The sequence below is a fragment of the Pseudonaja textilis genome, chromosome 2, assembly GCF_049901715.1.
Source record: "Pseudonaja textilis isolate UNSWEBS1 chromosome 2, rPseTex1.2, whole genome shotgun sequence".
NCBI lineage: Eukaryota > Metazoa > Chordata > Lepidosauria > Squamata > Elapidae > Pseudonaja > Pseudonaja textilis.
Window position 1 is genome coordinate 100,411,227 of NC_141991.1, and position 13,903 is coordinate 100,425,129.

Consider the following 13,903-nt stretch of genomic DNA (forward strand, 5'->3'; position numbering starts at 1 on the left):
ACATGCACACATTCCAGCAGAAAATTGAGCAGCTTTCAAAGATTTGTGAAAAATACAGTACTTTTAATATATTTAAAAGGTTTTGTTTGTACTAATGTGCTTTGTGAACCACCTCTTCTGCATGCTTTGTATATCTCCTCTCAATTCTTTATAATGTTCTAGTCTATAAGTGAAATTACTCTGCTTTCTTCTTAATGGTTGTCATCTTTGAAGAACATAAAACATTTACATTCACCTGACTTCTACGTTTAATGTGAGATAAAATAATTAGGTCAACCTGCTTTTTTACATAAATTTGAAGCATAACTTTCAATAGTTCCTATTTTGAACTCAAGTAATTGATGTAGGTGAAATATTTTGCTGGAACTTAATTCCAATTCCTAAAAGTCTATATAGTTTCCCACTTTTACCTACAATTTATAATGTGTCTTACCTTTTTATAAAATAATGTAAGTTCTGCACCAGGAAATTCTATTGTTGGTTTCTTCTTTGTTGGTAAATTGTCTAGTAGAGAAAGACATAGCTTTCAAGCAATTATGACAGTGATAATTTTCCAGTTAGTTTACAGACAGACTAAATATTGAGACATACAGTGCTCTTCTACTTAAGACTTTTGTTTATTTGTTCTGAACTTAATGGACAATACATTTGATAGGCAGGGGAATGGCATGTGAACTTTTATCTAAATAGTGTTGAGGAGAGGAAAAAGGCCAAGGAGTTGTGCTTCAGATGTAATCAGAGGAGAAAACATTAAATAGATTCAGCTTGTGTGAAGTTATTTTTAAATATAAAAGATTACAGCGTGATCATTAGGTTGAGATGAAAGGAACAGTATTTTAACATATTGGTCAGGGAAGACTGATTACAGATTTTGAGAATAAACTGAAAGTGCAATAGGTAGTAAATCTTGAAATGAAATATAGACCTTTGGAAGTGTTGAACTCTTCAAAGTTTATTCTTAACTCAGTGAGGAAAATGTCCTCAGCTGGTTCCAAGGCAGCATCATTAAAAAAAATCTGAAAGACAAGAAAATCCTTCCTCATTGGGTGAAATGTAATCATTTTTGTTTAAACTGATAATAAGTATTTTCATCCTTCAAGACTACTGACCTTCACTGCATAGACTTGGAAGAAAACTGGCTGTAAGCCCAGACGCACATAATATGCAATCACATCAATAATGAACAATTCAGAGAGTGTGGATTTGCTTGGTGAAGAAAGCTGCATGGGATCAAAAATGATTACATCAGTCTATATCATTTGTAACTGCTATTTCTAGCAAACATGCTGGTAAATATAGGAGTACGATTAAGAAAAATATTCTTTGAGAGAATCACATAGCCTCTCTCATCTAAAATAGTAGAAAGTAAGATATTTCTTTCTTTCCCTGCCCCCATTATTACACCAACAATGATAAATGCACCTTTATGAAATATAAAAGACATTAATGGTAGGGCTATGATCCCAAGCACAGAAAGTAGCCTTTCACCCATATAGGATGAAAGCAGGATGTTACATAGCCCTCATGTCAAGTTGGCTATTACAAGCTGAGGATTCTGATTAAGGGATGGTGAGAAGCAACTTCATGATGGAAATATTGCTGTTTTCCTTTGCTATCTCAAGAAAAAAAAAATCTCATAGCTGTTTCTACACATACAGAAGGAAGAGCTTCTCTCCTACCATGGTGGCCAGCTTTGGAATCGTGTAACAGAGGGAATTAATATTGCTCTCGTACCACGGATCAACTCTTCCAATATAGGCAGCCAACTCACATGGATCTCCCTGTTTTGGCAGACAAAAGAGAAGCAGGTTTTATTCAATACTGCACAGACAAGATCCACTTGCAAAAAATGGAGGACTTCCTCTTCCATTACTAGCTGTAAGTCACTCACCTCAATAAGGGACGAGGTTGGTTGCTCTTCAACAAGAGGCACATAATAAAAATCTACTTTTAGCCTTTGTGTAAGAAACACCCGCCTGCTTTCTCGCTTCCTGGACATGGGAAAAAATAAGGTCTGATAAGGCTTCTTCAGTAACAAATGATTTCTCTCTCTCTGAAGTCCTTGGGACACAAACCCTGAACTGGTGATTTGCCTGCTTGTTACCCAACTATATAACACAACCAGTGTTAAGGAGTTTGAGGTTTTTCTCTCTATATATAGAAGCTTGGCCTGCCAGTATTGGCTGAGATTTGGTGAAGGTGTGGTTATATAAATGGGGAGCAAATCCCCCACACACTAGCATTGGAGATGTAACCTAGTTCGGTAATGAATTGTCTGCATGCAAACAACCAAGTTTGGGTAGCACTAAGGATTCTACAGTTGAACACTGAAATACATGAAGGTGGTGGTTATATAAATGGCAAACCGCATACTCACTACCACTGATCCATGTTATCTGGTCAGGTAATGAAATGTCTGCAACCAAACAACCAAGTTCAGAGAGCACCAAAGGCTCCTCAATTCAATCCTGAGCTACATTATATTATTTTTTCTCTTTGTGTGTGTGTGTGTGTGTGTGTGTATCTTAATTTGTGTATGTGTATGTGTGTGTGTGTGTTTTCTAACTGAGAAAATATTGTGAGATATATTAATAGTACTCTGACAATACTTAGGTAACCTTGGCTGATTTGAAATAGCTAAGCAAAGTCATACTAAGTATTTGAATTGGACACCATCAAGAGAGATCAGTTGACTAAATTGGGAAGACAAGAAGCATCTTGGAAAATGGCAAAATAACATGTCTATTAAGTTATCAAGTGTTGAGCATTAACCAAAAGATTTGACTTTATCCTTTTGACAGTTATTCAGTTGGTGTATAAGAATCTATATCATTCTCTTAAAAAAGAAAATTCTTTCATTATTTCTCAATTTGTGGCTGCCTATTTCTTGTGTCCTCCCCATACCTTTTTTTAGAATAGTGGGGGGCTGGGGGGATAACCCCAAGCACTCATATTGCCAAGCTACATATGACCTTCTACTGCTACCATAGCATAATATTACTATTGATCAACACAAACTACATTCTACAGCATATTAAAAGGTTTCATCCACTACAATGAGATGCTACAATTCCACTGTAAACTTTCTCCCTTAAAATACTAATCACTTGAGGAATATCATGTCCTCAGACTTGTTAGGATGAATTATAATGAATTGAAACAAGTTATATTAACATTCAGCATTCAGCATCTTTAAGAACAAAACATGGGTAATGTGATTTAATTATTGCCACATCACATTTTTCTTCTGCTGGAGTTGAAATGGCACATATTCTGCTCAATAAAAAGCATCTATTTCATACAAAATGGATTTATTTGGGAGGGTTTTTCTTCTCACCTTTATTACTTTGTAAGTAATGCAAGGTGGTGAACATACCAAATACTCTTCCTTTGACTCAATAACAATCCTGTGTGGTGGGCTGGCTGAGAGAGGGTGAGTGGCCCAAAGTCACCCAGCTGGCTTTTTTGCCTAAGGCAGGAGTAGAACTCAGTCTCCTGGTTTCTAGGCCAGCACCTAAAACACTTTATTATTGTTGTTATTGTCCTTCACAATTTAAAGCTTGCTGGAAGTATGTATGTATGTATATGTATGTATGTATGTATGTATGTATGTATGTAAGTATGTATGTATGTATGATGAATGGATGGATGGATGGATGTCACTAAAATTGTAGGAAAAGCCCCCTTACTACCCTTTCAATTTAGATATGCTAATGAAAAAATACACTAGTTTGAAATAAAGCAGTTAAGTAATTAGCAAATGGCACTAATTTCCTTTTGTGAAGCAGCAAAAAATTGTATGCTGTGCTTGAATGCTGCCTGAATATAAAACCAGTCTTTTAGTGGTTAATTAAGATGCTAATGATTAGTTGATGTGAGACCACTGGCAAAATGATATCAGACTACAAAGCAGAATTGCTCCTGCAAATGTTTCTAGTTTGTTATTTCCATTGCTTGTGCATATTCAGGAATTCAAGTTTGAAAACAAAAACAATAAAATAAAATAAAAAAGAGATAAACCTCCCCTATCTCATATGCCATAAATTCATTCCCAACCATACAATTTAGGCTTTAGTTATAGCTTATAAAAACTGACAAGCAAGACAGGAAGAGTTGGCTAGCAGCCATAGAAAGATAGCTGGAATAATAAAAACAAAAGAGAAAGGCAGTCATTGTTTGCCATCTCACTGGTAGCAAATGCTCTGGATGAGTGTTCTGTTAAATTATATCTGTTGTGCTATGGGAATATGATCTACATCAAGGGGTGGGGAACTATGGCCCTTTTATGACTTGGGGACTTCAACTCCCAGAATTCCTGAACCACCCATGCTGGTTCAGGAATTCTGGCAGTTGATGTTTCCAAGTCATAAAGGGGCCATGATTCCTCACCTCTGGCTTACATAGTATCCTATTTGCTACCTGGTTATCGCCTGAGGAGAAATATATCTGCATTATACAATACTAACCTCAAAGAGTGATAGGCCTGGGCAAGGCGTCCCAGTACCCTGTCATCACCCAGCACTAAGACACGAGCTCTATGCAGTTTTTTCACTTTAACTATTGGTTCTATGGTACTACCACCAGATTTCCGGTGCAGTTTCCCAGTTGGCTTTGCACCTTGGCCACTGCAATTACTTTGAAGCAAAGCTACACTGTCTGCATATTTTTTCTTAATGCAACCCTTTCTCTGGAGTCGAGAATGCTCAGTCTCAGCATTGCAGGAAGTTGGCATGTCATCAGCCAGAAGGGGCAAGTCCCGCTCAATCCCACTGTCATTGGAGAGCACAGAGAAACGTGTCTGTTCACAGCAGTCATAGTCTGGCACCAGATCTTGAAATTCAAAGCCATCCAATCCTGGACTCAGAGAATCCTGTTCACCACATTGACTTGGTGAACGGAGAAACTGCACCAGCTCTTTCCCTAAAATGAGGAAATAATGTGAGATTTGGGGGAAACCCTGACAAGCTTGAAGCCAGTACACAATGGCTTCTTGTGCAAAATAAATATTTTGTTCACATTCTTAGGCTGAAGCTTTGGTTCATGAAGCTAACATAATTGAACATAAAGTAATGGGCATGCTGCCATGCAAAGGCTTAATATCTTTCTCCTTGAGAAGATTAGAGTTTAAAATTTTTCTGCTGGGGGAAAAAACCCCTATCTTTGGGGTTTTTGCAGTAAACAATATATCTATGGACAAAGAACAGCCATGGTAAATTTTTGAAAGATAATGAAAATGGGGTACTAATCCTGATTAGAAGTGATTGTATTCCAAATAAAAACAGCCATTTAACATAAACATTTAGTTATAATTAAGCCCTATTAATAGGTTTAAAAGGTTTGCTTTTATTTTTTAATTTTGCTCCTTTAAAAATGAGGCAGGTTTGAAATATTTTTTTTTTAAAATGATGAGCTGTTTTTATACAAATATTTGTATTTTGTAACACCATTAAATAACAAAGAGAATACAAAAAATATAGCAGAATAAAATACGCTGAATCAGACTCCCCCTCACAATCATTTCAAATGTTCACTTAAACTGCTATTTTTAATGTGTTACTTTTATAGGGAAATGAAGCCCTATTTATTCATTTTCATACAATATATTTCCTGAATAGCATTCACATCACATCAAAATCACTGTTCTAACTCATGAAGTGAAAGTGAAATCATTCAGAAATCTGTCAGTCCTTTTCATGCTGCACCATATACTCTTAAAAAAACCTTTCTTTGTGCCCCAACTATTGATATGTAATGCTATCTACCACTTATTTATTTTTTTGTTTGTGTATTGTTTCTTTTCCTGTTACATAACTTATTTGCATCCAAGGTCCCAAAGATGCTTTTTCGAAAGGCAACTGGACTTTGTTTTTTCCTTGAAGACATTTTGCTTCTCATCCAAGAAGCTTCTGTCCTCAGAAGCTTCTTGAATGAGAAGCAAAACATCGTCAAGAAAAAACAAAGTCCAGTTGCCTTTTGAAAAAACATCTTTGGGAAACCATGACCTGGATCACTGAGAATCTCCATAGACATTTGCATCCAAAGCTTCCTTCAAATAAATAACTTCCTGATCCAGAGCTTCCTTGTTCATGTTATTGCCTTAGTACTTAAGAAGCTTTCTTAAACATTGAAGTTGGCCTGCTTCTCTATCACAATAAAAAAGTAACTAGTGAGATTGTGGTTATCCCTTACCCACACCCTCCACCCGCAGTGACTTATAGGCTTCCTAGCATCACCCAGCCATCACTGAGATAATATAAAGCCTTTTATCATGATCTTTATATCAACACAATGATAGTTGGCTGAGTCTAAAACACACTACAAGAGACTAGCGGGGACTCCACCACAAATAGTTTTACTTTTCTGCCAGTTAGCTAACCCATGTCAGAGTTCAGATACTTACAAAGTTGGTCTTCATCAGTCCACAGATGGAAGCTGATTTTAGGGTTGGGCAAAGGGATGTCTGAACTTTTGTCTACTGAAGACTTCACCCCTGTAAAATACAAAAATCTTGCTGTTTATATGTCACTTCAGGTTATAGTTTCGGCCAGTCTGATATAATCTTAGAAAGAGATCAGAGAAATGTGAAAATTAGTCTGTGAGAATATTGGAAGGACTGGTGTTTGCTCTGCAGTGGGTTATGGAACCTCACATTTACTTTTCTAAAATAATGTTCACATAGAAAAATCACACAGAAAAATCTGATTTTCTATATATAGAGAGAGATACTCAGATTTGGGGATAGGAATGCATACTCAATTGCCCCTTGTTATCACTTGTAACCACTTGTTATTGGCATTTTGCTGCTTTAGCTTCCTTTTTCTTAAAAAAAAACCTAATACAGTTCTTATGGGACTAATTTTGACACTGTTGCTTGTTGCTGCCAAGGACTGTAAAGCTCCACATAAGGAAGAGATTGGATATATTCATCCTGTGGCACATACTGGGAAAAATAAAGCATACAGAAGAAGGTATCACAAGTTCCCAAATCTCCTTCCCAAAAACAACTCAGGGACCAAGACCTACTTGTTCCAAGTTCCAGAATGCTACACTTACTTCTCTCTGAAGAACTCAGCAATGTACTGTAGATGTTCTCAAGGGCCTCAACATATCGACTATATTCCACGTTCATGTCTTCAACCGCATGTTCAGTTGCTGCCATCACTTCTTGGAAACAGTGTTCAATCTCATCTAAGGGCTTTGCCTATCAAAGGACAAAGATGTAATTAGGTTTTACGAACTCCTAGAATGACATTCGTAGCTTGCAGAATGAATTCAGCTTTATTCAATCATCAAGTAAGCAAATGTTTATAAAGATCTACTGTTACTGTCATAATACTCAGTTTTGTTTAAGTGGGAAACTGTTTTTTCACCAGGAAAGTGCAAACATGGAATACCTGATACAACTGACCAATTTCTGGAAGTAATTTGATAACTGGGATTTTTTATTTTGTCTCCTAGTAATATGCTGATAATTTTTTTAAAAAAAAACTAATGCAGGGCTGTCAAACTCACAACCCAAGGGCCGGATGTGTCATGTGCTGGCCATGCCCCTGCCTGGTTTAGCAAAGGCGGGAAAGTCCCGATGTGTCACATGACACCACCGTGATGATGCGAGTTTGACACTCCTAAACTAGGGTTATCAATGTCTGAATATTTTGTAAGCTTCTCTTTGTCAACTCATGTTAAATAATAAACAGCTCCTTGTTTTAATTATGGCTTGTTGAAATGAAAATCCTATCCACATTGTTTCAAAACTAATTTCCACTAATTTTAATAGAGCTTACTCCAAAGTAATGTTGAAGTTTCATAGTTCTTACTGGCATTAAAGACAGAAGCCTATTTCAAACAAAATCTGAAGGGAGCTTAAAGGGACAGGTTCATTTTTGATAAGTACATCACTGACTACAAGCATTTAGGAGATTTTAAGATGCATTAATAATATAACCAGTCAGTTTTCAATTAATATGTACAATCTTTAATGGAATTTTATTATGATCAACGCTTCATAATATTATTTTTGCAGTTTGGCAAGGATAATCCCATAAAAGTAAATTCTACTAGAAACATAAATGATACTTGTGAAAGAGATTAAATAACAGTGGGTTGGAAGTTAAATATGAATTACCGGTAGTAATGTGATGGAGTTACCAAAATGGCAAATGAAATTTTATGCTGCATCCCTAGAAATACAATTTACAAATCATGGAAAATAATAATTATTCCAATTCCATCTGCTTTAGTCAGAGCTCCCCCCCATCATCCATTTCTGGGTATCACACTTTAAGAAGGATTCAGAGAAACTAGAACAAGTTCAGAGAAGGATATTTAGGATGATCAAAGGACTAGAAACTAATTCCTATGGATAAGGAGTAAATATGTTTAGTGTTGGGAAAAAAAGCTTGGAGCATAAATAGCATTCTTCAAATACCTGAAAGGTATCACACAGAAGATGTGATATGTGTCTTATTCATTGTCTCACATTGTTCCATGCATGACACACAAGACACATAAGTATGGATATGACTTAAATAAAGTCAGATTCCTAATTGAATGCTATAAAATATTTCCTAACAGAAAAATCAGCTCAACAGAAAAACCAATTTCCTTCTTTGGATGTGTTTAAGCAGAGGATGGAGAATCATGTTTTAGAGTTACTTTAATTCAGAGCACAGTGTAGTGAGACTCAGGAGGGCACATAAAACCTGTGATTCCAAATTACAGGAAGATTTTTATTTGCAAAAAAAAAATGAATTTGTTGGATGAGGAGTTTAGAATGGGCAGAGATTTTCCCAATTGCCAAATGAATTATTCTACTAAGAACATGTTGCATATGGGTGTATTCAGGACAGGCAAATAATGGCTCATGAGTGATGACATTATGAAAATACCATGAGTCATGCAACCATTGTGATGCAAGTACATAATTGCTGCATTTGTGTGATAGTATCATTACATGCATGTCATTTTGCAATTATTATGGTCTGATACTGATGAAACTGGGTTTGCCTGCCCCAAATAATCCAGAAGGTGCTAGTTTATATAGCCTACAAACACCAACAGTGTGTTTAGAGGATAAGAAAAGTTATAGAGATACTGGATTCAAAACTCATATGATCTCTGGAAATGGGGGCAGCACTGGACTTCTCAATTTCACCATCTAAAATAGAAAGCAATATTTTCCCCAAATGTGAAGGGATGTGATGGATTCAGAAAAACTTAAAGTCCTATTAAGGACTTTACTTTAAGTAAACATGGCTTTGGAAGGTGTAATGGGTTCGCTTTTCATTATTTTCCTTAACTATATTTAGGACTAGCTCTATAGCCATGCTTCACCACGAAACTATGTGGTCAGGCTTAGTCTTGGGGGTGGAAAAGAAAATTCTGCCTCTGCCTATCACCATCCATTGGTAATGTTCCTTCAATGTGTTTGGAAACTGAAACAATATTTGCTGTGTAAGCAAGGAGACAGCAAGGAGCCTAGGCGTGGCTTAGCTCAATTGTTCGGTAGTAAAGCTGGTTGCTGCTGTGAAACTAAAAGTGAAACCAAAAGTCCTATCCTCTGCTTGTGTTTTGCATTTGGAACATATTTTTTTTCAGGTGGGGAGGGGAAGTAGAACTCCTTAGCATCAGAGCGTGTTAATAATAATACAGGAAATACTAATGCTCTGATGGTCTTTTGAAAAATCCTTTGTTAGTGAGCACCTAGAAGCCAAGAGGAACACACATGCCAAATTTCAAGTTAGGCTTTACGGTTCTGGAGATTTTGTGATGGTAGTATTTTGCTTTGATATACATATATGTTATTTATTGAGGCTTGTTCAAGAAAAGTTGGGAACATTTTTTAATCTGGAAACTCCATATTTTAGCACAACTCAATAATGAAAAACCTGCTACATTTTATGCAATGTGATATCAAACTCTCAGGCATATCAATAAGCCATAACTCATCTAATTCTCTGCCTTTCTCAGTTATTATAAACACTTACAGAAAATAGTTCCAGCTTGAAGTTATAAAAATGCTTATTTCATAAAATGTTTACAGGGAAGCAGACAACCTAAACCTTTTGCAATGCAGCTCATTTTTATTACTGTGAAGTTTAGCTTCAGGAAATCTAGAGTACACCATATTTATCAGATTGGTGGCTAAATACCAACAAAGCTTCTACTTGGGCTAAACATTTGCAAGAAAATAAGCACCTTTCCAAGAATTAGTCTTTTATCTGTAGGATTACTGGCTTTGTTTCTATTTCCCAGTACAACTTTTTTTACCTTAAGAAAAAAAAGGAAAATTTTATTTCTATGTATTCCAATGTATTTCTTTTTCTTTAAAAAGCAGAAAGCTTCCAGGTATGTTAGACTTCAACAGTTCACAGCCGATTGAAAATTATGTGAGTTGATGTCCAAAAAGGTAAGGGAATTCTGGGCTTTTCTTGGGCAACCTTGAGCAGTACACATGTATCTATTTATGAATTGAAAATGAAAGCCGATCTTGATGCAGCACTCTGAGAAAGAAGGAAGTTAAAAATCTCCATCTATACTATTTAGAGTGAAACTGTTATTTTAAGGAGTTCTAGTTACTTCATTCATTCAATCATTAATCTGCAAAACCAACACTTCCTTGTTTCTTCACAATACCTGAAATGCTTCATGCAAGTTCCTCATATCACAATGTTCCTTCAGCCCTGTTTGGAAAGCATGTGCTATCACATAGATCATGCAGGACCTGGTACACTGGAACATTTGGGCAGCCTTGATTTCATCAACTAGTGCTTGGCATACAGCCCCAGAGAGCAAATCTGGATCAACAAACATGAAAATCCTAAGGAAATGAAGAGTTAATATATATTACATAAGCAGAACTTATTAGCTGTAGATGTGAATCCAAGAGTCTGTATGGGAAACTAAAGGGCTCTGTAAACAATCAGTTCCATGCTTAAATCCACAATATTCCAGATTCAGTAACATTAATGTCCCTTCAGTATTAATGATTTCATCTTGGTGTAGTAGACAGTTGATCTTTTGCTCTAACAATTTATTTTCATCTGGACTTTTTATCACAAATTTAATAACAAGCTTTTCAACTAGATAGCACTTTAAGGAAAAAGAACTCTGAACGAAAAATCATAAATCTATTTATAATTTAACAAAGCTTAACTTAAATAGAAATCAAACAAAAGGTATCTTAAAGGAGCAGGATGATGTTCTTCTGCAACAAACATGTAACATCACACACATACAAAGCATGGTTAAAAACCTGGGAATAAACAACTTGGAAAACTTCTTTCAGCTAGATGACCATACAGGACCCATCGTTTTCATATACTGTTAAATCCACTGCCCCATCATGTGATACAAAGGATAGATATAGGCACAAAAGGGACATGGGAAGTGGCATACTTACTTATCCTGATAAGGGAATGAGTCATTTTTGAGGCCTTGTTCTGCAGAGACTTTCCTTTGGTATAATATTCCTAGTGGATAAATACATACACAACAATAAAATGCAAATGTCCATGGTCTGATTTTAATTCTAATAATCAATTTGTTAAGGAAATAAATCTCAAAACTGCCACCAGAAGCTACTGGACAGCTTGAACAGTGAATAATTTCAAAGCAGTCTTAACAAAAGCATGAAATATGCTTACAGATAAGCCTTTTATTGTGCATAATTCTTCCTGAATTATTCATGAAACATTCTTGGGGAGAGGTCCATGCATCACTGCATACATAAAGGATAGTCCATCATAATTCTCCCATATTTTCTGATCCCTTTCCTTTTGATGCTAATTTTATGTATTTGTTGATAAATAGCCATTATATCATAACAAATATAACAAACTAAAATAAATAAAGCTAGCCTACCTGGGATTGCCCGTTCTAGTTTCAGCTGGCAAGCATAATCCAAACCAATAGTGCAGAAAGGCTTGGGCAAAGTAAGCAACTTCTTGAAGAAATCATAGACTCTCTCATATAGGTCATCAGGTAAGCAAGGCACCTGGGGAGGAAAAAAGCCAGTAAATGTCCAAGCAGAAGTTTCTTCATTGGAAACATATTTAATGCTTAGAGATGTAAGAATTTCTGCTGCAGGTACTAGTTATGTTAAACATGAGTAGAAAGCAGATTGTAGGGTTATGGTAGGGTTATAGAATCCGCACCTATAAGTAGTCTTCAGTACTGATAATCTAAATACCATCATAGAATCAATGTTGTTTGTTTTGTTTTCTCCTTGATATAATAAACAGTGCAGTGCACAGTAGGGACCAGCATGGCCATTCATAAATATACTGCATCCTATTATCTGTATCCCTCAAGGCAAGCAGATTATGAAAGTATCTATTGCATCTTTACAAAGCTCTGCTTCCTGTCTTAAGATCAGAGTCCCTGCATTCTTAATCTGTGTTTATGCACACAAATGTGCCTTTGAATCAGTGTTGGCTCCTGGAGACGGCTTGGACAACTTCCTGCAGTTTACTTGACAAGGTTTTTTGAGAGTGGTTTGCCATCATCTTCTTCTAGGGCTGACAGTGTGTGTCACCTAAAGTCACCGACCCTTCAGAAGGAACACATTTAATCCTCAGAGGTGTAAGAATTTCTGTTGCAAAGGACTAGAACTCGTAGTCTCCCAGACTGATGCCTTAACCGCAACACCAGAGTAGCTTTCTTCTTAGTAACGAGAATAGCATATACATAGCAATACAGCAAACCATTCTTTATTCCTCCCTTTGAAATGGATATGGAGTCCCAGTGTGCAAAAGAATGCCTGTTATCAGAGCATTGTAACCTGTTAATCCCAGTGCTGAAGAAATAAGGTTCTTACTTTGATCAGCGTATACATCAGTGTGTGAACCAGGGGGATGATGTGCTTCTGATGGTTACATCTTTCTGCCTGGAAAAAGCAGACAGCTATGTTAAATATATTCTAAATATTGAATTGTTTTCTAAAGAAGAGAGGCAAAGTTTTCCAAAATAAAATCACGGGAAGGAGGAAGGCAGCCAGCCAGAGCACTGCAGCAGCAATGCTTCTGAAAGAATACATAACAACTACTATAAGTAAATCTGAGACATCCCCCAGCTTGTGCTTTGCTGTTTAATAACTAGTCTCTTCCTTCTTCTGATACATTCTGAAAAAAAAGGTGGTGAAGGGTTGAAAGCTACAGGAATGTGTAATTTAAAGGGAAGTTTGAAGGAGCTAAGCATGTATCCCACAACCAAAGGAGAATAAGCTAATAAGTTGAGTAGTATTTTTTAAAAAAGGTCCTAGAAAACTAAAACAAAAGTTTTTTTAAATCATAAAACATATGAAAGGATTTACTGAAAACAAAGGGTTTTTTTAAAAAATGATAGTACTATGCCAAAGACAGAGTTGTTCTTAATATATGTTTTTCCCACTGACATTACATTTTGAATTTTTACAAAAACACTTCAGTAGGAACTGTGAAATGAATGTACTGTATATTCAAATGAGCCTGCCAGAATTCTGGGAAAACAATACCAATATTACCTGTCTTTAGCCAGACTAAAGATCCTTTACTCTTAAAGGCTAGGAATGAAAAGGAGCAAAAGCAGCAAGATAGAAGAGACAACTAAACGAACATTGTCAACCCTTCAGAGGCCATGGGAGGTGTGATAAACTGAGATAAAGCCGTTCAAAAGAAAATGGACCTGTAAATTAGATGTTGGTGCTATGAATTCTTGACCTTGGAAGAGTGCAAAATTGCTTTTACACTGGGATTTGGCAAGCAGCATGTCTTGTTTTGCTGCTTTCAAAAAAGGAATAGGTGACACTTTAATCTAGAGCAATGCAGACATCCTTTTCTTTTCTTTGCTTTTTAGCCAAGGACTACTTAATATTTTTAGGAACTTTGCACCCACAAAAAAGATAAGACCAAAATATTTGTCTCCT

At 36.2% G+C, this 13,903-nt stretch overlaps 1 protein-coding gene across 6 annotated transcripts in view; it reads right to left on the minus strand.

Annotated features, from left to right (window-relative positions):
- The window catches only part of PIK3R6 (phosphoinositide-3-kinase regulatory subunit 6), a 38,373-nt gene that overhangs the window by 9,676 nt on the left and 14,794 nt on the right, over positions 1 to 13,903 (minus strand). For 5 of the 6 annotated variants that reach the window (XM_026696195.2, XM_026696192.2, XM_087924720.1 and 2 more), the window contains 12 exons: positions 12,818 to 12,886; positions 11,863 to 11,995; positions 11,402 to 11,471; positions 10,636 to 10,819; positions 7,054 to 7,201; positions 6,401 to 6,490; positions 4,467 to 4,920; positions 1,892 to 1,991; positions 1,680 to 1,781; positions 1,110 to 1,220; positions 926 to 1,016; positions 434 to 504 (listed from right to left, as the gene is read on the minus strand). In XM_026696195.2, coding sequence (XP_026551980.1) covers positions 434 to 504; positions 926 to 1,016; positions 1,110 to 1,220; positions 1,680 to 1,781; positions 1,892 to 1,991; positions 4,467 to 4,920; positions 6,401 to 6,490; positions 7,054 to 7,201; positions 10,636 to 10,819; positions 11,402 to 11,471; positions 11,863 to 11,995; positions 12,818 to 12,886 — 1,623 coding nt within the window. The remainder of the gene's footprint in view (positions 1 to 433; positions 505 to 925; positions 1,017 to 1,109; positions 1,221 to 1,679; positions 1,782 to 1,891; positions 1,992 to 4,466; positions 4,921 to 6,400; positions 6,491 to 7,053; positions 7,202 to 10,635; positions 10,820 to 11,401; positions 11,472 to 11,862; positions 11,996 to 12,817; positions 12,887 to 13,903) is intronic. The other variant, XM_087924721.1, reaches the window with a different exon arrangement.